Consider the following 25825-nt stretch of genomic DNA (forward strand, 5'->3'; position numbering starts at 1 on the left):
TTAGTGTCTGCCATCCTTAATGAGCTGTGCAACTATGTCGTTCATTATTTCTACTGTACATACTGACTGAAGACTAAATCCCTGCTGTGTGGAGGATTGCAGTGCAAAATCAGCTCCACTGGAAGCACCCATAAAATCTCCATTAAATTCATCAAATATAATGCGAGAAAGGGGTTTTACCATAAGCTTAGGCCAGATTCTCCAAGTCACCAGAACCACTTCCACTACGTGCTAGGGCTGGCTAATGATACGGATCAGAGATCTATAAACGCTAACTAAATATTGATTCAATTATCGATGAATATCAGAGAAGTATCTTTGAGTAAATACGCAAACAAAATTTGTAAACATATTTCACTCCACTTTTTGCAGGGATTACAGTTAATGAGTAACAGTTACTTTCCATCTTCCGCAATGAACACTTTTGACAATAACAAGTCTGTTTTGGTAAATCTAAACTTTATTTCATTACAATAGTTTATCTTAGGTCTATGACACCAGGATTAGAGTGAGTGAGTGAGTTGGGTTTAACGCCGCTTTTAACAGTATTACAGTTATATCATGGCGTGTCAGCTTAATGTGGGAGGAAAGCCTGAAGTGATGCAGGTCTCAGAGGTTTACCACTTCGGTGAAACCCACGAGCACGGGTATGGTGCTGACAAACCTAGAAACATAATCGGGGCGAACCGGGATTCGAATCCACAATCATAGGTTTCTGGCGTGCCCAAGGGACGCAACTCTGCACAGCGAATCGCGGCGCCTTAGACGACTGGGCCACCCGTGCCCCATCCAGGATTAGAAACTAACAGTTTTGTCCACTAGTCCTTATAATGATAACATACAGCAAAACCCCTAAAATGGGCCAATTTCTACTAGTCCTTAGGATACCTTTACTATTGGGCAGTTTGGTAAGAACTACAGGACTAGTGCCAACGCTGGGGTCACACAATTTTCATTTCAACAAACGTTAATATTTCTTCCTATCGATGATAATTCTGATTATCAATCTTTTCTGCCAGCCCTACAATGTGCTGACTTAGTCTAACCTAAACGCTGGTACTGTCAAGTCCATTATTCCGTCACAGTGTTCTGCCAGGGCATTGAATACTTAGACTCCATGGCCATACTACCCTTCCACATTAGGCAACTTCATGAAATTCTGGGCACCTTCTATAAATGTTCAATAAATATTAGGACTGGCTAAAAAAATTGATAATCGGAATTATCATCGACGGGAAGAAATATTAACAATTAATTATATACAATTTGTGTCGTCGATAATATCTTACATGAACACTTTTGATGAAATAAAGTTTAAATTTACCGAACAGACTTGTTTTTATCAATCATGTCAATTGCCAGGGACAAAGCAACTGTTTTTGTTATAACTTCAATGTCCACAGAGTAATCCATACATAAATGTGTCACCACTCACCAGCGGCATGAAGTGTGTTCATTCCTTTCTGACTTTTTTTTTCATATTTGCTCAAAGTTACTTTTCCGATATTTATCGATAATTGATTGATATTTAGTTAACGATTATCGAACTCAATGATCTGTACTGATAGCCCTAATAAATATGGCTACAAGGAAATGTGACCATTCTGGCTAAAATATGCTTGATTTTAGGTTTGAATTCCATCTGCTGTTGTTTCACTTGAATGACATGGCCAACATTTGGCCTAAGTGTTGATGAATACTTTGAATACCCGAGAAACGACTTGAATGATAAAGGCATTGCCATGTTGTGCCCCCCACCCTAAAATGGAATCACATGCAACGTGATCGTCTATCACTTCCCAAAGCTTAAACATACATCTCATAAATTATGACTGGTTGAAAGAGAAATATTCAGCCCAAGCATTACATTGTACTGTAACCAGCATTAGAAATTGGCACTTGTCCTATAGTCCTTGCTAAACTTGCCAATAGTTAAGGTATCATAAGGACTAGTAGAAATTTGCCCTTTTTAAGGGTTTTGCTATGTTATCATCATAAGGATTAGCATGAATAGTGGATGAAAAGGTTAGTTTCTACCGCTGGTAACCTTGTGTCTGATTGCTTTAGATTGACATGGTAAAGAGAACCATATTATAAGTTAATACTTGCATTATAATACCATACAGTACTTGCAATTATTCAAATTGACATTAACATGCTGAAAAACAATGAAGTGCAACATGTTTCAGAGAAAGGTATTGACACAGTATCACATAAACCAGAATGAGTCAGCACACTGGGTGGGATTCAGCATACTGTTTTTGTTTGTTTGTTGTTTAATGCCGCACTCAGCAATATACCAGCTATATGACGGCGGTCTGTAAAATAATCGGGTCTGGACCAGACAATCCAGTGATTGACATCATGAGCATCGATCCACACAATTGGGATCGATAACATGTATCAATCAAGTTAGCGAGCCTGACCACCCGATCCCGTTAGTCGCCTTTTACGACAAGCACAGTCACCTTTTACGGCAAGTATGGGTTGCTGAAGACCTATTCTACCCGGGAATCTTCACAGGTCTTCAGCATACTGATTCTAGGGAGTCCTGGGTGAAGTAATTGCGGAATATCAATGATCTGAAGTATTGGTATGACCCTGAACAATGTACAAGTAAGATGAACAGATGACCATGTTGACTACGGCTGGGATGATACACCAACTGGGAGATCTGTCTATTTAGAATTTTATGGTGCTGTCAGCAGCATTAAACAATACCTTAAAACTCTAAATTTAGTTCAAGTTCCTACAGATTGTCACTGTGTGGTAAAAACTATTAGTAGTTTCAAGTCCGGTTCAAAGCATATTATTTTTTCATTGGTTTCTACAGAAGTAAAAACTAAAGGGCAGGAAAAGTGGAAATTACAATTTGAAAACTTATATTGGAACAATATTTGTAATAAAATATTCAGTACAACTCAGGATGTCAAACTATGATGGTTTCAGTACAAAATTACCCACAGAATTCTCACCACTAATACTTTTCTGTATATACTCAATTATGCTCAAAATGATCTGTGCTCCTTCTGACATTTTGTGCAGAATTGATACTTTTTGGAGTATCAATAAAAACATAAAAACAGATATAGTGTTTGATTTACTTTTACTAATTGCAAAATTCTATATTAATAGAAGCAAATTCCAAAATACAAAACCTTATTTTCATGTTTATAAAAAGGAAGCTTTCTCACAATACAACATTGAAAAAGATATTGCTTTCAGGACAGGTAATCAACAATGATCAACAGAAATTCTATGGAGCTTGGATGCTGTATCATCAACTTTTCGAAAATAAAGAGCAGCTTTCATTTTAATTTTAGTTTTGTACTTAAGACTTTAATGTTTGAGACCATGTACTTTCCTACACTGCAATATAGTAAAATAAACTTTAATAGTTTATGCATACTTGATATATGCAGTATGTTTGTATTACTAGTGTGAATGTGTGAGTGAGAAGTATCTTATTTTCCGTAAAAAAAACCCAACTAAGATGTACTGATAAGTTGTGCTATATGTCATGGGCTTTCTGCTAATCTGGGCAGAAGCACATTTTATGTAACAGGTACTTCTTTTAAATACAATAAAAGAAGAAAAAAAACCTTTAAAAAACTGGGCAAACTGATACATATCTGATACCTTTCTCACGACCCGATACATGTCACGGTACTTGCATGTGCTCTTATCTGTGGTGGGTAAGCCATCTTTGTCATAGACAGGATGGCCAGGTATTTCCTGGCACACTAACGATTTTCCATGCTTACAGTTGGCAGCGTCAAGAAGAGATGAAAATATTTACGTTTTCACTGCTAATTTTCACAAGTAGATAGTGTTTGGTGTAACATATATTAAAGAATACATTTATGGTAAGAATCAATACTTTTTACTTAGTGTGCAATTGTGATCGATACCTGCATCAAGAAGTAAAAAATCGCAATCCACTGATGCATAAGTGTATCGTCCCACTACTAATTATGATAATGTTAAGCGATTTAGGAAAAGTTTAAAACAGCTAGATTACATTCATGCGGTTTTGACATCACATGATACGTATCGAATCAAGAGCCAAATATGTTGATACAATGTGTCTTACAACCAGTCCTGAAGCCATTTCACCGACATTTCATTAGAGTTATCCCCCTTTACCATGTACCCAGCCCTGTAGAACACCGAAAAAGTTAGCCGTTAGAATCCATTTGATTCATGCCACTTGTTGAATATGGGATAAGTGTGCACAAAAAAAGACTGCACTTCACTACTTATATTCACAAACTTCAAGAAACACAAACACCATTGTAATAAAGTGAGCTATTAATCACAAGTGAGATGTCAAATTTAATCTGGGTAAACAATCTGGAAATAAACATTGCCATTGACACAGCCAGGCACAGTAAGTCATCATATATTATCACATGTCCTTATCAATCCCTCTTTCTGTTTCAACCCTCATACGCACTGACGATCTGTCGCATCGACAGTTTCTGTCATCCCGATGTACATAAATCATTACATGCATCTGGTGGGCAAATAAGCACAACAGTGGTCATACAGGGAGTGATTTGGTTTCGAAAAGCCTTGACCTTGTCAAGCACTATATGAAAGTATGGTGGCCACGGACAATGCTGCATAGATACCCTGTTCCACACATGTCATGTTCGAAGTGATCTCTGATATTCTATCCTATAATTATTGTCGCCTCGGTTGTCCCGATCACAGAAGAAAGGGAGACACAAGGGTACAAGAAGATAACACTGCTATAATCATGATAATACCCCAGTGAATGTGGTCAGTGGGGGTGGCCATATTGGGGACATCTCAAAACACAGAAATCATTCCTCAATCATGTGAAAATGGCATTAATATCTTTCTCAACTATTTTTCAAACATACTCTGAGGTGCACTGTTCTTGAATATATTACATGTATTTATTAAAATTACTTAGGAGATATGTTCAATGACAGTATTGAACTTGACTTGTCAATGAATTATTACACTTATGAACCATTTTATCAATATCTGTCATCAACATGATCAACCACATACTGTAGCCTTGGAACTCATGACACACACCCTCAAGAATTTTTCTATTGAAGACACTCCACAGAATGGGATCAAGCTCAATGTACACATCAAAGGGCTCTGTCAGACTGACAACACAAAGAGAAGAATATATTTAGGAGACTCAATGGTTCACAATGGGTAGAGTTCGTCGTCTGTGTGAGTTTATCTATGAGGTTATCATCTTCAAGGAAAACCATGAAGAAGGAGTCGCCATTACCATGATGACATTAGGAAGCATGGTGACAGTGTGGGAACTGTATTGGGAACTTTGTCAGCGGCCATTACTGGTGGCAGCATGCCGACAATGTCAGGGCAATAATGGTGGCAACATGGTGACCATGTCAGCGGCCATTACTGGTGGCAGCATGCCGACCATGTCAGCGGCCATTACGTATGGCAGCATGGCGACCATGTCAGCGGCCATTACTGGTGGCAGCATGGCGACCATGTCAGCAGCCATTACTGGTGGCAGCATGGCGACCATGTCAGCGGCCATTACTGGTGGCAGCATGGTGACCATGTCAGCGGCCATTACGGGTGGCAGCATGGGGACCATGTCAGCGGCCATTACGGGTGGCAGCATGGCGACCATGTCAGCGGCCATTACTGGTGGCAGCATGGCGACCATGTCAGCGGCCATTACGGGTGGCAGCATGGCGACCATGTCAGCGGCCATTACTGGTGGCAGCATGGCGACCATGTCAGCAGCCATTACTGGTGGCAGCATGGCGACCATGTCAGCGGCCATTACTGGTGGCAGCATGGTGACCATGTCAGCGGCCATTACGGGTGGCAGCATGGTGACCATGTCAGCGGCCATTACGGGTGGCAGCATGGCGACCATGTCAGCGGCCATTACTGGTGGCAGCATGGCGACCATGTCAGCAGCCATTACTGGTGGCAGCATGGCGACCATGTCAGCGGCCATTACTGGTGGCAGCATGGCGACCATGTCAGCGGCCATTACGGGTGGCAGCATGGGGACCATGTCAGGGACAATACTGCTGGCAGCATGGCGACCATGTCAGTAGCCATTGCTGGTGGCAGCACAGTGACCATGTCAGCGGCCATTAATGGTGGCGGCATGGTGACCATGTTAGCGGCCATTAATGGTGGCGCATGGTGACCATGTCAGTGGCCATTGCTGGTGGCAGCAAGCCGACCATGTCAGGTCAATAATGGTGGCAGCATGATGACCATGTCATTGGGCATTACTGGTGGCAGCATGGCAACCATGTCAGGGGACATAACTGGGGGCAGCATGGCGATTGTGTCAGGGGACATTACTGCAGGCAGCATGACGATTGTGTCGGGGGGACATTACTGGTGGCAGCATGGTGATTGTGTCGGGGGACATTACTGGTGGCAGCATGGTGATTGTGTCAGGGGATTGTACTGGTGGCAGCATGGCCATTGTGTCAGGGGACATTACTGGTGGCAGCATGGTGATTGTGTCAGGGGACATTACTGGTGGCAGCATGGTGATTGTGTCAGGGGACATAACTGAGGGCAGCATGGTGATTGTGTCAGGGGACATTACTGGTGGCAGACAGTTTTTAGGTGTCAACATACTTTTCCTGTTCTACCCCAGTCTGCATTGATTCCTAAAGTTTCCTGAGACACTGCCCCAACAGGTTGCCCAGTATTTCCACAGTTTGCCCAGTATTTCCACAGTTTGCCCAGTATTCCAAACATTTGCACAGTATTTCAACAGTTTGCCCAGTATTCCAACAGGTTACTCAGTATTTCAACATGTTTCCCAGTATTTCCACAGTTTGCCCAGTATTCCAACAGGTTGCCCAGTATTTCCACAGTTTGCCCAGTTTTTCAACATTTCCCAGTATTTCAACATGTTTCCCAGTATTTCCACAGTTTGACCAGTATTCCAACAGGTTGCCGTGTATTTCCACAGTTTGCCCAGTATTCCAACAGGTTTCCTGGTGTTTCCAGTTTGCCCAGTTTTTCAACATTTCCCAGTATTTCCACATGTTTCCCAGTATTTCCACAGTTTGCCCAGTATTCCAACAGGTTGCCATGTATTTCCACAGTTTGCCAAGTATTCCAACAGGTTGCCCGGTGTTTCCAGTTTGCCCAGTTTTTCAACATGTTTCCCGGTATTTCCAAATGTTTCACAGTATTTCCACAGTTTGCCCAGTATTCCAACAGATTGCCCAGTATTCCAACAGGTTGCCCAGTGTTTCCAGTTTGCCCAGTAATCCAACATGTTACCCAGTATTGCCTAGCGTGCCCAGAAATCCCCTAGTTTCTGGCTTTTAGTTTACCACGGGCAACAAGTTAACCATATTCGTGGACAATTTCCACAAATAATTAGCCTATGGTTGCTTTTTCAAACTGGAAAAAGAACTTAGAAATAAAAATAATTGCACATAGGTTTTGATAAATCCTGTCCTTCTTTCCCACTTGGAACAAAGTACAACATTGAGACAGTCATTTATACAGCACACAAAATACTGAAGTCAGAGCTCCAGATAACCCTCGTACCTGCGTGAAATACGCATCAGAAATGCAGAAATATGCAGTAAAATAAAATCCAAGTGTATCAAATACGCAACGAACATTATAGATACGCTACAAAAATAAAACTTGTGCGTATCATCAAAATATTGTGAAGTAACCCTGCGTATTCGATTAGCAAATCAGCAACTTTTTTTGAAATTATAAACGGGTATTCCGTCAACCTTGCCAAACTCCACGATGACAGTTACATCATGATCATTTGCCATCACACTTTCTTGTGGAAGTATCGTGGTATTTTTGAGTCCTATAAAGCTCTCGAACCCACACGACACCAGTTTGCAGGGACTAGATGAATAGTGTTTTTAAATATTTAACTTAAATACCCACTAGTGGGTAACAGAAATTTGAATACCCAGATAGAATCACTGATACCCAATGATTTTAAAATGCATAGGTAAAATACCCACAACACAGAAAACTTATCTGGAGCTCTGTGAAGTACAAATGGATGAAGGATGTTTTGTGTTATTAAATGCCATAGAGAAAGTAGTTTTTAAAACTACCTGGGAAACAGAAAACAAATAAATATTCAAGTCATAAGAGAATAATGACTTCAAAAAGAGTCTTAATAACTGTGATAAAATCCCATTGCCTCTGTCAACACACATAATCATATAGGTTCAGGTTTAACTTTTCCACAGGGCTGCTGGACAAAAAAACTGGCAGGAAAACGTTCACCATTAAATGTAACAAACAAATCATTCTTCATCATCAAATCAATGTTACTCACCTTTCGGCTGAGCCCCGCCATGCTGTCTGGTCACTATGGGAACTGGATCTGTCACTCTCTTCCCCGGCAACATCTCAGTGACTCCCTCACTCACACTCTGAACCCCATCATTATCTAGAGTAGAGAAGGAAAGGGATGTTAAACTTAGAGTCACCACAAACCTCTTAGCAGGGATAATTCTAGGGTGGGGCCTTGTGCTTTTAGCCCCTAAATCTGAAAAAAGGACCACATTTTCAAATACATTGCACTGTATGACATACCTCTGGAATATTTGAAATTTTCAAATAAAGGGCCCATGTCCAATTCTTGGAGTGAACCCTCTATTAGGATATGTATAAAATGAGATTCAAATCCTAAGCTAGGCATGCTTGAAGGAGATGTGTAAAAGAATTTTTGTTACAAAAGGAATATCTTATCGGTTACATATTGGGAGAAACGGTGCAGAAAATCGACATGAAAATTGTGAGAATACCAAACTTAACCCCTTGTATGTAAAATGGATCTGTCCGACATTGCCGAGGTCGGAGTGAATTCAGGGAGTCATCATTATTTAAATACGGGTAAATGTTTTAATAGCTTGTATAATTTATTGACATCCTTAAAAAGGCTGTACAAAATACTGATATCTGCACCTCTCATGGTTTATACTCCCTGCAGTGTTTTATTGTACAATCAACAACTCCCACTAGTCATTAATTTCTTAAATAATGTATAGTTTTGTCCTGAACTGTCATAGTTCAAGCATGTAAATAATGAGGGCTAGACATCATGAACATCAATCCACCCAAATGGAAATAGGATGCAATCAATCAAGTCACTGAGTCTGACCAACCGATCCACCTCACCCAACAAGCATAGGTTGCGAGGGACCTATATTCTTACCCGGAATCCCCACAGGGAGACAAGCATCGGCTCTTGGGAACCTCTATTCTTATCCAAAACCTTCACAGGGAGACAAGCATAGAGTATTGGGGACCTATATCCTTACCCGGAATCCCCACAGGGAGACAAGCATCGGCTACTGGGAACCTCTATTCTTATCCAAAATCCTCACAGGGTTGGTTGGTTTGTTGTTTAACGTCCTCAGCAATATTCCAGCTATATGAAGACGGTCTGTAAAAAAATCGAGTCTGGACCAGACAATCCAGTGATTAATATCATGAGCATCATTGATATGCATCAACCAAGTCAGTGAGCCTGACCACACGATCCCTTTAGTCGCCTCTTACGGCAAGCATCCTCACAGTGGAGGCAAACATTGAGTACTGGGGACATATATTCTCACCCGGAATCCCCACAGGGAGACAAGCATCTGCTGTTGAGGACCTATATTCTTACATGGAATCCCCATTGGGAAACAAGCATAGGTTGCTGGGGACCTAAATTCTTACCTGGAATCCCTATTGGGAGACAAGCATAGGTTGCTGGGGACCCATATTCTTATCCGGAATCCCTATGGGTCCTTCTACTGCATGCAGTTGTAGTGAAACACAAAATTCCCTCAACAGTTTTGTGAATAATATTGATGATGAACAAATGATTTGATTATTTGATATCAAACAGCAATTTCAGGGATGCACATAGGTACGAGCACCAAGTCAGTAGTATCCCAAGTTAGTTTTGTCTTATGATAAGGTACACCGATGGCTAGTGGAAGGTTAGCATGTTCAGGGGGTGTTCTTTTACATTTTCACTATTTGTGCAAGTAAATATTTTAGGGCACCCCTTACAATCCTAATTTATCACTGCATAGGTAAAAGCATGGTAGGTAAACGAACTTTCTCAGACATGTTAGATGATAATCGATTACTGGAACATTATTAACAATAATAACTTGTAAACATGTTTACAATGTATTCACAGAAGTTTGTTACTGTGAGAACATGGTACCACAAATACAACAAAAACCATGGGCTGGGGGACAGCTATAAGTGAACAAATGTAATGTGTAAATTTTCATCAGAACCTCATCTAATAAACTGGTATATATACAGCAACCATACTTGTTTTACATTTACAAATGGTCGTCTCATGTAACAATAATCACAAAATAGTAATAAACGTTGACTTTTTGCAAAAAGCACCCAATTTCCTAATGTTTGACGCAATATCTGGGCACTTATAAAACGCTTCTTCTAAACAGGGCACCTGCTGGTTGCTAACGCAAACAATCTTCGAATGTGTGCGTTTACATATACGTCTTTGCTGTTTCATCATATTTATCAACACAGACCATACCACAATGTATAAATAGCGTCTCAGAGCTACTTTTGGAAGCGATCCAAGTCAGCCGACATGAGTGTAACAGGTCTAAGCAGTTGTCATGTCACAGTGCACTTGTCAATGTCACTTTGTTTTGTTTCGATTGAACCGGTCTATGTTCAGATTTGAAGAAAGGGAAACTTACCCACGGATTTCAATGATGTCAGTTATTTCGGTGTAGTTTTTGCATGTAGTCTTTTAATTGTAACGTGTGAATTTTTGCAAAACTTTATCTTCACTTCCTAACGCGTCAACTCCAAACATGCCTCAACGGCTTCCACCAAATCCGCCGCCATGGAATGCACTTCCGGTAAATTGTTGTCTGGGAGGAGGAAGGGAGATAATCCATTTATGTCACAGTTCTTACTTTATTCAAAGCGGAGAAGGATCACTGCTGTTCGAATCCAGTATATACCCACCATGCTTTCATTACCCAGTATAACGATTTTGGTATATACACAAAAATCCAAACTTTTCCATATTATAAGGATGTAAATGAACGTCAGCTTACACACTTTCACGTGTTCGATTTCATTTATGAAATTCATTGTGATTACGGGTAAGAATAATGTTTTGATTGTTCGTTGTTTAACAACGCGCGCTCAGCAATATCCCAGCTATATGACAGCGGTCTGTAAATAATCGAGTCTGGACCAGAGAATCCAGTGATGGACAACATGAGCATCGATCCAGGCAAATGGGGTACTCAGACATGCATCAACCAAGTCAGCGAGCCTGACCCCCCGATCCCGTTAGTCGCCGCTTACGACAAGCATAGTCGCCTTTTACCGCAAAAGAATAATGTAAGTCCCCAGAGGCGACTAAATGGATCTGGTGCTCAGACTCTGTGATTTGGTTCATTGTTCATCATGCGTGGACCGTTGCTCGTGATGTCGATCACTGGATCGTCTTGCCAAAACTCGATTATTTACAAACCACACGTCACATTCGTCACCACGCCCGGAATAACACGAGTTGGTCACGAATGCACACGTCATACAGATGGAATGGCACAACAAATAAAAATATACCCGTAACATCACGTACGTTCCAATGCAGACAAAAATCATTTGGTACCCTTTTAATTGGACAGGTTGATACAGACCGACATTTTATGCAGTAGTAGAGACGAATGGCTCACAGTACAATTGGAATGGCAGAATAATTTGTCACGTGAAAATGGTATTGAAGAAATAAGTAAACTACTGAGGTTTTGCCATACAAGGAACATGTTTTAGAAAAGGATAGAGAGTGGATATAGTTAACATTCTTCCAATTTAATACATTATTCATTGTCTGTTGACGTTCCCACATCAGAACAAGATGGGGGAAATATTTAAATCGTAAATGTGAAACCTATAGTGCAACTAAACAATACATAAAATTCATCTTCAATATCACCCGAATAACAACTCATACATACAAAAACTAACTGTCAAGAATTTTATTACGAATTCAATTTACAAATATTTATCACATTAAAGATATGAAAAGAAAGTCAAAATTTGCCAAATTTCCTTATTAATTTACGCTTTTTATTTTTGTTTATCTTTGTGATGAACAAGTGTTTTACAACACTTGTAACTTGTAAGGTGTTTTGTTAAGCCAGATGCCATTTTGACGTTGTGGTTGTTTCAGCTATAATTTTGATTGACATGTTGCCTGTAGATGCTATACACGCTGAAACCCCCTGAATGCGGCCACCACCCTTTTCAGGACGGCCTTGTTGAAGTGCGTATATGTTAATAACAACCGTGATGAGTTTGTCCGGAAACTCACTGTATATGGCCACTTGATTTGAAATGGGCTTTCCATAAGAGACACGCAGGCACGTTGATGCGGTTCGTTGATTCAGTACGTTATAGAGAATGTGCGATTTGTTAGCTTCCATTTCTTGTTTAGGCGATCGGTTAATTTCCACGTGAAGGTAATTTTCCTTTTCTACACTTTGGACGTCGTGATATTCATCAGTCAGTAAACCTCTCTCTCTCTCTCTCTCTCTCTCTCTCTCTCTCTCTCTCTCTCTCTCTCTCTCTCTCTCTCTCTCTCTCTCTCTCTCTCTCTCTCTCTGTTGCACTATTGCATAAAACCCTATTCTGTATACGCTCTATTGTGGAGGTATTTTTGGGGCGCTTCAGTAAATCGTCCGCTGCATGTAGTATCATTTAAAACAACGTATACCGACATCAACCATCAACATCATTAACCTTGCACAACAAGCCGCCCCAAAAAGTAACAATAACCTCATCTAATGTAAACCATTTCAGCATCATATTACAGCATGGTTACAAATAGATGTTGACAAATAAGATAAATACGATGAATAAGACAAGTTTGGAAGCCACCACAAAAGAACCGCCGCCTTCGTGGTGGAGTGGACAGAGCTTCTGCCTTGAGAACGGAAGGTCGGTTGGTTGGTTTGTTGTTTAACGCCTTAAACAGCTTTATTCCAGCTATATGACGGCGGTCTGTAAATAATCGAGTCTGGACCAGACAATCCAGTGATTAATATCACGAGCATCGATCCACGCAATTGGGATCGATGACATGTATCAACCAAGTCAGCGAGCCTGACCACCCGATCCCGTTAGTCGCCTTTTACGGCAAGTATGGGTTGCTGAAGACCTATTCTACCCCGGAATCTTCACGGGTCGCCTTGAGAACGGAAGGTCGGTGATTGGATCTCCTTGCCGCGTCATACCCACAACCTTTGTTATTTAGAGTATGACATACAAGCCGATATATCCTTAATGTATCACATTACGGGTAATCCTGAATAATGTTATTATTATAACTATTTTCCGAGTAAATGGTATGTTCCCAAAACTGAACAAATCTAATCCTGTGGCGTAATCGCTCCAGCCTTTGCACTAATGTGACGCCTTTTAATCAGACACAGAATAAAAATGGCACAGTTATCGAACACGCCACGTGAAAGAGGAGTTATTTCGTTTGTTACTTTCCCACATGAATTTGCACGAAAAAAGGCGAACTTGTAATTTATTTTCTATGTTAATAGTTACCGTTTCACTAGTTACCATATGAATACATTTTACACTTAGAACAGAGAATTTGCTGCAAAACCTAATTTAGTGAGTGAGTGAGTGTTATGGTTCAATGCCGCCTTTAGCAATATTCCAGCAATATCACGGCGGGGGACACCAGAAATGGGCTTCACACATTGTACCCTTGTCGGGAATCGAACCTGGGTCTTCGGCGTGACGAGCGAACGCTTTAACCACTAGGCTACCCGACCGCCCCAAAACTTAATTTAGAATCAAATGGGTTTTATATACATATGTTTAGATAACATGCTTAAAAGTTGTGTCTTGCGTCTCGTGTCACGGTGGAAGATGGCAAGTACTGTTAACCACGTGTGTGTGATAATGTCATCTGCCTTGTGCATGACCTCTATCAGTGTGTATGTTTTTGCTCAAAAGTCGGGACCTCGAAAATGCGGGATCGCGACTGTGAAAACGCGAGAATAGACTAACATCTAGTCTCTGAAATGAACATATCGTACAGAAAAAACAGTTGTTCAGTTATCTTAATAAAAATATAATAAAAAGGGAGACCAGTGATTCTCTTCATCTAGACTTGCCAAACATTATAGACTTGCATGGGCTGTAGTTGATATATTTGTATCAGGGTCTGTAAGACAGACTAACGCGAGAAGTATTCTGGTACTATTAGAAATAGTACGCATTCACACAAAAATAAGACCACTAAATTGTATCTACGATTAGTGGTAGCATGGCGAATCATGCATTGACGATGGTATATCAATAGATTTAACTCACTTGAGCTATGCGTCAGGTGATAAAGTGTTTAAAATAGGGTGTGGATGTTGTAACTCGAGACTTCCGCAAAAGGATCTTCATTTATATCCCCCAAGCACAGCTGTTGGATCTATTTATAGGTAAGCACGAGACTCATCACGTGAGGTGCATCCAAAACATATTATGAGAAAAAGGGTATTCCCCTTCTTGACCTCCAACAAACACGGCTTATCTCGCCAGCACCAGAGACGACGTTGTTGTTGATTAACTGGACAACCTGATCTCTCGTTCATGATAAATCATTACCAGCATCTGGGGGTCACCGTCCTGCGCCGTGATTGACCTAATTATTTCTTCCTGTTGACAGCCGCTCTGTTAGGCAAGCCGACAGTGAGTATGGGCATGCTTATGTAACAATAGCGTAACTCCATCCTGTAACTCTGTATATTTAGGTCTTAACCCCGAGAGGAGCTTTTGTGGGTCTTAAGAAATATCTGATGTAAACTTAGGATGGTAAACGATGATAATTCGGTAGAATTATTTGATAATGTTTTGATGAATAAATTATGTGAATTGATGGAATATTGATTTTTAGCGCATGACGAGTGGATCACGCCAATATATCGTATGCACTGTTTTTTGCTTGTTGGTTTTTGTGGTACATGTCTGTAGGAAAACAAAGAAACAAACAAACAAACAAACAAACAAACAAACAACAACAACAGCAGCAGCAACATCACCAACAACCAGGAATACTTAGACGATCGTTCCGGGTTAATTCCAGAATGAAACGCTCGGTGACTCATCGTTTTAAGCTGCTACTTGGGCAACTCCCTGCGCCCATTGCCTTTGATCGCTCGGCAAGCAGTCGTTGATGGTAATAGGGGAAGTAGAAAACCCGGTGGACGAAACAGAATACCCGGGAAGTAGGATAAAGTCTGAACAAATAATAGATGGCGGAATTGATTTTTGGAGGAAAAAAGAAGATAAACATCCTACGTTCGCGGTTTGTTTCACATGCCGGGCTTAAGAAAGAATAGACTTGAAATTTGGATTTATATGATATGACCCAGTTCCAACGTCTATGGGAAGAAACATGCAGTGTGCTTTCCCAACTTTCTATCAGGTATCGGTGCTGTCTTTGACATGTTGAATGAAAATATGTGTTTATCTTTTCCTTTCAGAAACTAGTTTTGTATTTCTTGTAGCAGTGATAGAAAGCCTATACTTGATCTTCCTTGTCTAAAATATTAACGTCACTTATCTCCCTGTTTAAAGAGCTACTTCAACGTAGGATAGCGAAAATATTTATTTCTGGCAATTGTGACCCAGAATGTTACGTTTCAACAAAAACTTTTCTTACAAAATACGGCTATTGATCTGAATGTACTGTCCCTTCAAAGCTCGTTCTAGAACCATCTGCGATGAAAGGAAATCTATTCAGATTGTCAGTCCTTTCAATTGTAGTGAGTGAGTTGTGTTTTACGCTACTTTGAACAGTATTTCAGTATATCACGCCCAGTCGTCTGAGGCGCCGCGATTCGCTGTGCAGAGTTGCGTCCCTTGGGCACGCCAGAAACCTCTGATTGTGGGTTCGAATCCCGGTTGGCCCCGAATATGTTTCTAGGTTTGTCAGCACCATTACCGTGCTCGTGGGTTTCACCGAAGTGGTAAACGTCTGTGACCTGCATCACTCCGGGCTTTCCTTCCACATCAAGCTGACACGCCGTGATATAACAGGAATACTGTTAAAAGCGGCGTTAAACCCAACTCACTCACTCACTCAGTATATCACGGCGTTTCAGCTTGCTGTCGGTGGAAAGCCTGAAGTGATGTGAAACTCTAATCATAAACCCAGGGGCTCCGCACCCACACTCCTTTTGAAACCAAATGTAGTATGTTGAATTCAAGAAAATTGACTGAAAGAAGATTTTGATATTTTAGACCCCTCCCTTTAAAAAGTGCAGGATCCGCCCTTTGTGATGCTAACTGAAAATCTGTTCAAAGCAGGGTTCACTCAAACTCACTCACGCAGTATGCAGTGTGCTGCGTCGAGTGAATGAGTGAGTGAGTATGGTTTTATGCCGCTTTTAGCAATATTCCAGCAATATCACGGCGGGGGACACCAGAAATGGGCCTCACACATTGTACCCATGTCGGGAATCGAACCCGGGTCTTCGGCGTGACGAGCGAACGCATTAACCACTAGGCTACCCGACCGCACCTCGAGTGAATGAATGTTTGACAAATCGTGGCGGTATTACGCACAACTGATCCTTTCTTCACATATATGAAGTCTAACCTCCCTCCTTTACAGATATCAATCAATAAATCAATCTTTATTTCAGAAATACTGAAAGGCCATAGGCCTTTAGTACATATCTTTGTGGATAGTGGTGGACATATTGATTTCTACTTATTTAGGTCATTATCATTTCTAAAATTCATTGCATGGAATATATACGCAGTCAAAGGCTTCAGTTCATTGATATTTGTAGAAGACATTAATTCATTTAACTTATAAATATTTGGAAATTGGTACATTGATGGGTGTAGGTATATAACTCGTAAATTCTGGTAAAATGGACAAATGAGAACAAAAGGGGACTCATCCTCTGTTAGCTGTAGATTACACATTTTACATAATCTAATTTCCTTTGGGACTTTGAAATATCTTCCCGTTTCAATATTTAATTCATGGGATGAACGTCTGAATCTAGAAAATGCAATTCTATAATTGTACAAGAGCGGTTTCAAAAGATATTCTGCAGTTATAGAATGTGTTTTAAACAAACTTAAGTACTGACATTTTGACGATAAAGCTAACAAACATACCACTGTTGTAAGTACGTATCTATGAGCCTTTTTGTACACAATTTAACAAAATGTTCAGGACAATCTACATTTTGACATTGCCAAGCAGAACCAAAGCCTAAATCATTAATGAGCTTTTTAACTGAAGAAACCCAGTTTTGCTTTCCATTTTTGTCATACAATACCATCATTTCATAACACTTTTTTGGGTACCTATTATTTGGCATCAGTAATAGCCACTACCACAATAGCCACAATAGCCACTACCACTACTTTATGACTTTGATTTTTGCATTTATATATTATGGAAACCTACCACATTCACCATATACAACTACATTGGGGGTCTTTACTCCTACATATTTTTTGCATGCACATATATGCACCCTTTTAATCAATTCTAGCTGATGTACTCCCCAAACCCCAGCCCCATATAGTGGAATTGGCTTTATTTTTGTGTCAAAAATTTAAAAATAAATAGATTAAAATTTACACTCTCAATAAATCTGAGACGTTTAAGTATCCCATAGAGAATATTCTTTGCTTGTGTTGCAGCCTGTATTGAATGGAAATTCCAAGATAATTTAATAGACAAATGTACTCCCAAATATTTATAGCTTGTAACTCCGTCCAGATAACTGTCTTTGCAGAACCATTTCTCCCCTTTTCATAACATACCGCCGTTTTTCAATACAATAACTTTGGTCTTTTTAGTGTTGACACTTAAACCAAATAGTTCACAAAATTGCTCCAGCACATTTAGTCCGGGTATAGTACTCTAAATCATTACATCATCGGCAAACAGAAGCAAAAATATTTTAACAATATCTGGGTGTAGCTGTATACCACCTTTACAATTGCTTTGTATTTCTTCTGCCAGCTCGTTAATAAAGAAAGTAAAGAAGAAAGGACTTAATATACATCCTTGTCGAACGCCTACATTGCATTCAAAATCTTCTGAGTACTTACCATTGCTTCTTACACAAGTCTTTACTTGTTCAAAGATACTTGTTAATAGTTTCCACATCTTGCTTCTTACTCTTCGTAATTTAAGCAAGGCCGAAAGTTTATCACGGTTAACTGAGTCAAATGCTTTAGAAAAATCTACATAAAGCGCATAAAATTTCCTTCCTTTACTTGATAAATAGACCCGTGAAGATCCGGAGTAGAATAGTTCTTCAGCAGCCCATGCTTGCCGTAAAAGGTGACTATGTGATATGCTTGTCGTAAGAGGCGACTAACGGGATCGGGTGGTCAGGCTCGCGGACTTGGTTGATGCATGTCATCGATCCCAAATTGCATGGATCGATGCTCATGATATTAATCACTGGATTGTCTGGTCCAGACTCGATTATTTACAGACTGCCGTCATATAGCTGGAATATTGATGAGTGTGGCGTTAAACAACATACCAACCAACCAACCAACTTGATAAATAACGTTGAATTAAGGAATGTAACACAAAAAATACTAATCTTCTATTAATGACAATCATCTAAGAATATTTTACTCAGTATGCTTAATAATGTGATGCCTCTGTAGTTATTGGTATCATTTACATTACCTTGTTTGTGAAGAGGAATGATAATGCCCACTGACCAATCTTTGGGAAAATTGGAGTTTTCAAAAATAGCATTAAACAAGACTTCTAAATATGGGATAATTATATCTGATGAATTCTTAAGAAACTCGGGTATTATGTTGTCAATACCAGGAGACTTTTCTTTTTTCAATCTTTGTATACTTGAAATGATTTCTTCTCTTGAAATAGGGAAATCTAATATATCAGCTACTAAACTAGTCTCCTCACTGTCTATTTTAATGTCTTCTTGCAAATCTTCACTGTTATTGTCAAAAGAAAATAAGTCTCTAAAATGTTTCTACCAGGTATCTTTCTATGTTTATGTCTCGTATTTAAACCTGTCTTTTACCATTCAAGTGTTTGAGAGTAGACCAGAACTTTTTTGGATCATTTATGCTACTTTCTAGTTTTTCTCGCTGTCTCGCCTTGTATTCCCCTTTTTACTTCTGCATGTTCTATTATACTTATTTCTAGCCTGATTGTAAATTGATAAGGATACTGCTTCTTTAGTTTTCCTAAATATATTTAAGCACCTACATCTTTCCTTCTCATACACATACCAGACTTACACAATGCTTCAACCAAACATTGCACACTTTCATTAATGTCGGTTAATGCCACTTCCATTGATCTGTGAAGTAATTCTTGTACAGTATCAGAGTAAAAAGTATCATAATATTGCTCGTTCTTATCATTGTCCCACACAAACTTGAAACAATCAACTGTATTACTAGGTGTGTTACCTAAATGAGTAGTATAGGTAATAGGGGTTCTGGACCACTTCCACTGGAGCCGGATTTATATACCTATACTGCTACTACAGATGGAATTTTTTATGCCAAAATGATTATGTGATTTAACGATAGTCATGAGATTGGCTCTAGCTCACCAATACCTGGGGCCAATCATTGCTTTAGATGAGTCTAAATGGTAATAAAAATATTCTTTATTATTTTTATCGATAAAGCGATATTCAACATTTTTATTAAGTTCTTCGTTCATTTTACTAGGAGACCAGACTATATAATTACACTCTTTTAGTAAATTGATAAGAAACAATTGATAACCGTATTTGGTTGGTTTGACATCACTGATATAATAAAAACCTTGTGGTAATTCTTTCCATTGAATAGCTTTCTCCATTATTATATATTTATGTTAGCATTTGTCTAAATGTAATCACCCGATAGTAAACAATCTATTTTTAATCTCCAACCAGTTCTTTGGTTTTGGCACGGAATAATTGACGCGCTTGTTGCCTCCCCTGTTCTATGAACTTTTTTTTCTCGTCTTCACTAATACCACTGGTCTTACGAGATTTTGATCGAATCTCCTGCTTCATTTCATTGTATTTGGTGAGCTCCGACAGCACTAAACGAAACTCATCCTCGGATATCTTACAATCGGCCATTGCTGTCGAAATATGATCCTCAATGCTGTTCAACTTTGCTCCGGCGAGTATCCGAATACTATCGTGTTTTAATGTTTTCTTTTGTAACCTACGAGAAATGAATTTTATCGCTATTCCTGCCAGTCCCGATACTCCAGCTGTTATTTCCATGCCGAGCACGATAGGCGCGGCGATTATAGTTGATAGTCAACCGATACCCGCTACACCGAGTCCCATGCCAGATACTAAAAGCGCGGTGTCAACTCCGTCCAGAGCATTCACGGCTCTGCGATACTTTTTATACAATCCAAGTCTCAACTCCCTATCCTTCTCTATTCGATGTTTTATGTCGCTTATTTGATGTAATCGAAATCCATCAACAGTTTCCATCTTTTCAAATGCTTCATCGAGCGCTGGATATAAACTCATAGTGTATATTACGTTCATATAATAGTCTTTAATTGGTCTTGCTTAAATGTTTTGAGACTATACATCAATCTTATCAAATGTATATTATACGGCAAGAATATCTTAGAAAGAGAAATACTGTCACTTTTAATAATTTGGACCCCCTCGAGGGTTGCAACGGGTGATGCTCCGATATGAATAATACTGCAACGTTGACGCTCGTGTTTCTTGAGCCATTTAATCGATAGACCTGGTAATATATCGAAGGTATCTTCCGGTGCATCTCTGAACAAGACTTCAATAATAAGCGTAGAAAGATTAGGTATTGCACTCAAGTTATCTTTAATATCTTCGAATTCAGTAACCAAATTTAAAGTAACATTTTTTAAGGCCGGACGACTATATAACATATGACCTGGGTTTTCTGGCAGGGGAGTGACTAACACACTTTTTCGTTTTGACGGGATATAAGCCGCGAGTACGATGCCACTATTTATTATCTTAGTTAAATTATGTCCCTTACCCATCATCACATAAGGTGGGGTAATGACGATATTCAGTAGCCACTCGATGTTTGCTTCGATCATAGTCCATTTATTATCGTCGTTGCGAGTAATATTGTACGAAGTGTTTTTAAGGAGTCTACTAACATCAACATCGCTTAAATCTCCTAGATTACCCGTGAATGTGACTTCTTTCCGATTGTATACATTATCGTGTAAGTGTAAAGCGTATAACTTACCATCGGTGCCGGGTTTACCGAATCCTTCCGTGTCTCCAAGATCGGAAAGCGCAATTGTATTACATTGTCTTACTGTTCCAGGGCCTGATGCATCAACCATTATTTTTAATATGGAGTGTTACACTTAAGTATCCTATATGTACAGGTTGATGTTTTACATCTAATACAGAAATTTTGAGGTCTGAAATAATACCACGCTTCAATTTTTTATATTGTAATGTCGAGAATGATTCCGTTCTACCGCTATTGTATTTTTCATTTTTCACTGGAATAGATCTGAGTAGAGTTGAAGGAGTTTCTAGTTGAATATTATCCGTCGTGCTTATTTGATCAAGATGGATGAACAACTCTTTATAGGGAACTAAATCGGGTAATTTAATATAAGGATGTGCGTCATCTAAGCGACTAAATTCCTCTCTACCTGGTTGGCCAAATACAATTATATTTGGACCATGGTTGTATTTCACTGTCCTAGTCGCCTCATTTTGTGAGAGACTAACTCCATTAGGCTTTAAAATTTCATCATTGAGTGAGCTTATGCTGTAATACCCATCAGGTATAGTAATGGATTTGTTAGTACCAAGTACGGATAATATATTTATCCTATTATTATTTTTTATAGCATTTATATTGGTCCACCTTGGGTAATACGTTACATCGCATAGAGCGACTTCGAGTTGTCCATGCGAGTTATCGATAGTACGAAGCAGTTGAATAGACTGACCATTTGTTATTCCCAGGAGTGTAACATACATATCAAATATACAATGATACTATATCATAACTTAAATATGGAATCAACCATTATATAATATGGAGTGTTACACTTAAGTATCCTATATGTACAGGTTGATGTTTTACATCTAATACAGAAATTTTGAGGTCTGAAATAATACCACGCTTTAATTTTTTATATTGTAATGTTGAGAAAGATTCCGTTCTACCGCTATTGTATTTTTCATCTTTAACTGGAACACATCTGAGTAGAGTTGAAGGACTTTCTTGTTGAATATTATCCGTCGTACTGATCTGATCAAGATGGATGCACAACTCTTTATAGGGAACTAAATCGGGTAATTTAATTCCCTATCGTGGTTTGTTAGAATTTATAATTCCTATTCTATGATGAAATCCAAGTGTAACTTCTAAGTATGGGATAAGAATTACAGCATTTTCTCCAGAGTCGATTTTCACTGTCCCATTCGACTCATTTTGTGTTAGACTAGCTCCATTAGGCTTAAAAATTTCATCATTGAGTGAGCATACGCTGTAATACCCATCAGGTATAGTAATGAATTTTTCAATACCATTGTTTTCACCTATTATATGTATCTCATTATTATCTCTCGCAGCACTTATATTGGTCCACAGCGGGTAATACGTTACATCGCATAGAGCTACTTCGAGTTGTCCATCCCAGTTATCGATAGTATGAAGCAGTTCAATAGACTGACCATTTGTTATTCCCGGGAGTGTAACATACATATTAAATATACAATGATACTATATCATAACTTAAATATGAAATCGAGATACATTACTAATCAATCGATTATAGTAACTGCCTCTGGTGCTGAATTTTTTGTTAAATTCCCAGATATCTTTGAAAATTACAGGGTCACGGCAACTAGCGATAAAATGGTGCACGATTGGTTTCACAATCCTATGCAATTTTGGCAGAATCAGTTAAACTTTGCCATATGGTGTGCCACAACGGGATGTGGCGTATCTGTTAATGCCCCAGGATTTATGCTAAATAAGTCTGTTTTATTATTTCACGTGTATTATCAGATTAGACGTATACTTAAAGAAATTAGTGCTCCATTACCACAGGATCGAGCGTGGAATTCCACAAATAATCCGTACAATAGGTCCGCGTATGAGCGTATTTGTCAGGAATTTAATATTTCTACGAGTAAAGATTGGCGTATTAAAGGAGCAAACCATGGTCTAGGTGTTCCTTACACAGGGGAAATAACCGTCAAAGAAGAAAGCGATGATTTATTTAAAGAAGTTAACAAAGGTCCATTTAATGCGTTTAAGTTGTTGCATACCAGCAAACTTTACATAAGAATGTATGATTATTTTCTAAAAACTCATCATTGGTATAAAGACTGGGAACTTTCGAGTAAAGATTGGAGAGGGGATATTATGAGTTTTAAGAGTGGTTTAATTTATATTGTTACAAAATTTATACAAATGAACGATACCGCAAACGCTTGGAATGAATTTCTTAATGATAAAACGGAAAATAATTTTACTAACCCAGGATTTGTAAGATTTAATGAATCGATAAGAACTTATGTATGGGCAATTCTCGGAGCACAATCGCAAACACGAACATCCATTATCGGTTCTGGGACGGCGCTCGATGCGCAAAAACAGTTTGTCTCAAACGTGGAGGACGCCATTAATTCACCAGTTGACATACCATCGTCTATAAAGCGTTTTCAAGATGCATTGCAGTACGCTCAATCCAAAGTGGACTTCGTTTATGCGCCGGGACTATACATGTCTCCGAGTAATATGGAACTTAAGATCGGTCAAGTGATAGGTTATAATAATAAAATTGTTATCGCTACCGATCAACAAAAACCAGGTATAAATTCAGATATGAATGTCGAATTAATAACGCAAACGATCACGGGTGAAAAGGGAATAGTCAAGCCGCAAACACCACAACCATCTACTAATGCACACGCACAAGTACCACCGCATATTGAGGCTAAAAATCAACAACATATCGATGAAAAAACAGCGCTTGTAGTGGGTGGAGTCTCGGTTGGCTTACTCATGATTTGGTGGTTAAATAGTTCTTAGCGAACTGATTTGGTGGTTAAATAGTTCTTAGCGAATACGTACAACAGCCCTGCAATTGCTACGATCAGCCCCCACAAGTTTTGACTAAGCCAAGTGGTGGTCTTAGCTAATAAATTCAATAGCCAGGAAACTACACTCCCTATTATACCGGGAAGTGCGGCTGCGGCTTTCTCAGCGAGCTTTCCCAGTGCTGAGCCTAATGCTTTTAAATGCTTTTTTATCCACTCTTTTATACCGTTTTTATCACTAGGAGGTGATCCGCCTCCCCCTGTACTACCACCTGTTAACGAGAGAGTCAAAGTCGATATAATAAATCCCAACGCGGTTAAAATACTGACAATGGTTATTCCCTGTTCTCTGAACAATGTTTTAATTTTATCGGCCAGTGTAGTGTCATCGTTGAGGACTTGATCGATAGTTTCTCGAATACGACTGATTTGCGAACGAAGTGCCTTTCTATTACTGGAAGCTGCTTCGAGGCGGGCTGATCTTTCGTCTTCTAAGTTACGCAATCTTTCCGCTACGCGGCGTCTACTGAACTCATCGCCCGCCTGTTCGAGTTTTGTTTTCTCTTTAGCTATATGCTTGTCGATTTCGGATATCTTGGCTATATTATTGATGAGTTCTCCCCGCATTGTTCGCATTGCCTTGTCAAGACCTCGTAATTCCCTAATACTGAACTCTGAATATGGTGATACACTGACCGTGGAATTATCGTAATAGGTATCTAAGATTTCTCCGAGTCCGTTCGAGGCCACGTTAGAGGCTTCTTCCAAATTATCTGTATTAACAAGTTCAGTACGCACGGTTTGAAGAACCTTAGTAGTCTTCGCGGGAAGTCGTCCGTATTCTACAAAACCTAATTTATCACGAACAAACTCGCGGCTATGTTTACCAGCTATAGTAGACAAGGCTAGGGGCTTACGAGTACTATAATGCATAAGATCAATATGTGGAGAGTCACGGAGTCGTAATATTCCTTTACTATCTAGCATAAACTTTGAATAGTCACGACCTATTGGGATAACATAATTTTTATCATCTTTTAATGCATCGTAATAATCATTGACGGACGATTGTAAAAGTTCATCGTTAAGACTACTAAACCTGGTTTCATCAGTACCCTCTTCGATTGGATTCGGATCATCAAAGGTACTTAGATCAAAGTCATTAATATCAAAATCAGTCATTTTTATATTAAACATAGGGTACATAATTTCAATATAAACAATGTCTTCACAATACGGATGCAAGTTAAACCCACAACGTAGACTTCGAGATCCATTAGGGGTCAAAGCAATTCGTCAGTCTGTAACTATAACTAATAACCCTAGTACCATAGATCAGAATCAAACGCTTCTGGTTCGCTTTCCTAATCTCGGCGCACACGATGTGTTAGTTCCGGGAACTGTCCGACTAGCATTTACGATTAGTTTGACTTCTACAGACGTTAACAGGGAGCCCGTTCAGAACATAGGTCGTGCTATCGTTAAGAAAATCGCTATTAAAATTAGCGGTAATGAGGTTTTGAGTATCGATGATAGCGATGTATACTATTGCTACATGGATCTCTGGAGAACGGATAAAGAGCGGGAAAACTTACAGTACCAAGGTATTTGTAATTAGTTCAGGCCCTTAGGGAGCCATTATGAGGTATTGTGCAGATGTGTCTACAAGCACCAAATTTGGCACAGGAGTA

The 25825-nt window shown here is 39.3% G+C and overlaps 2 protein-coding genes across 4 annotated transcripts in view; one reads left to right on the forward strand and one right to left on the reverse strand.

The window, feature by feature from the left end:
• Nucleotides 1-10890, reverse strand: part of LOC124114409 (centrosome-associated protein 350-like) — a 126322-nt gene extending 115432 nt beyond the window's left edge. For both annotated transcript variants that reach the window (XM_046474964.2, XM_046474963.2), the window contains exons 1-2: nucleotides 10737-10890; nucleotides 8330-8443 (exon numbers count right to left, since the gene is read on the reverse strand). In XM_046474964.2, coding sequence (XP_046330920.2) covers nucleotides 8330-8350 — 21 coding nt within the window. In that variant the 5' untranslated portion in view covers nucleotides 8351-8443; nucleotides 10737-10890. The remainder of the gene's footprint in view (nucleotides 1-8329; nucleotides 8444-10736) is intronic.
• Nucleotides 10891-14534: 3644 nt separating this feature from the next.
• LOC124114411 overlaps nucleotides 14535-25825 on the forward strand; it is a 47875-nt gene continuing 36584 nt past the window's right edge. For both annotated transcript variants that reach the window (XM_046474966.2, XM_046474967.2), the window contains exon 1: nucleotides 14535-14760. The gene's annotated coding sequence lies outside the window, so the exon portion shown is untranslated. The remainder of the gene's footprint in view (nucleotides 14761-25825) is intronic.

This window comes from Haliotis rufescens, unplaced genomic scaffold (assembly GCF_023055435.1).
Source record: "Haliotis rufescens isolate VD_foot unplaced genomic scaffold, xgHalRufe1.0.p SCAF_8, whole genome shotgun sequence".
Lineage (NCBI taxonomy): Eukaryota > Metazoa > Mollusca > Gastropoda > Lepetellida > Haliotidae > Haliotis > Haliotis rufescens.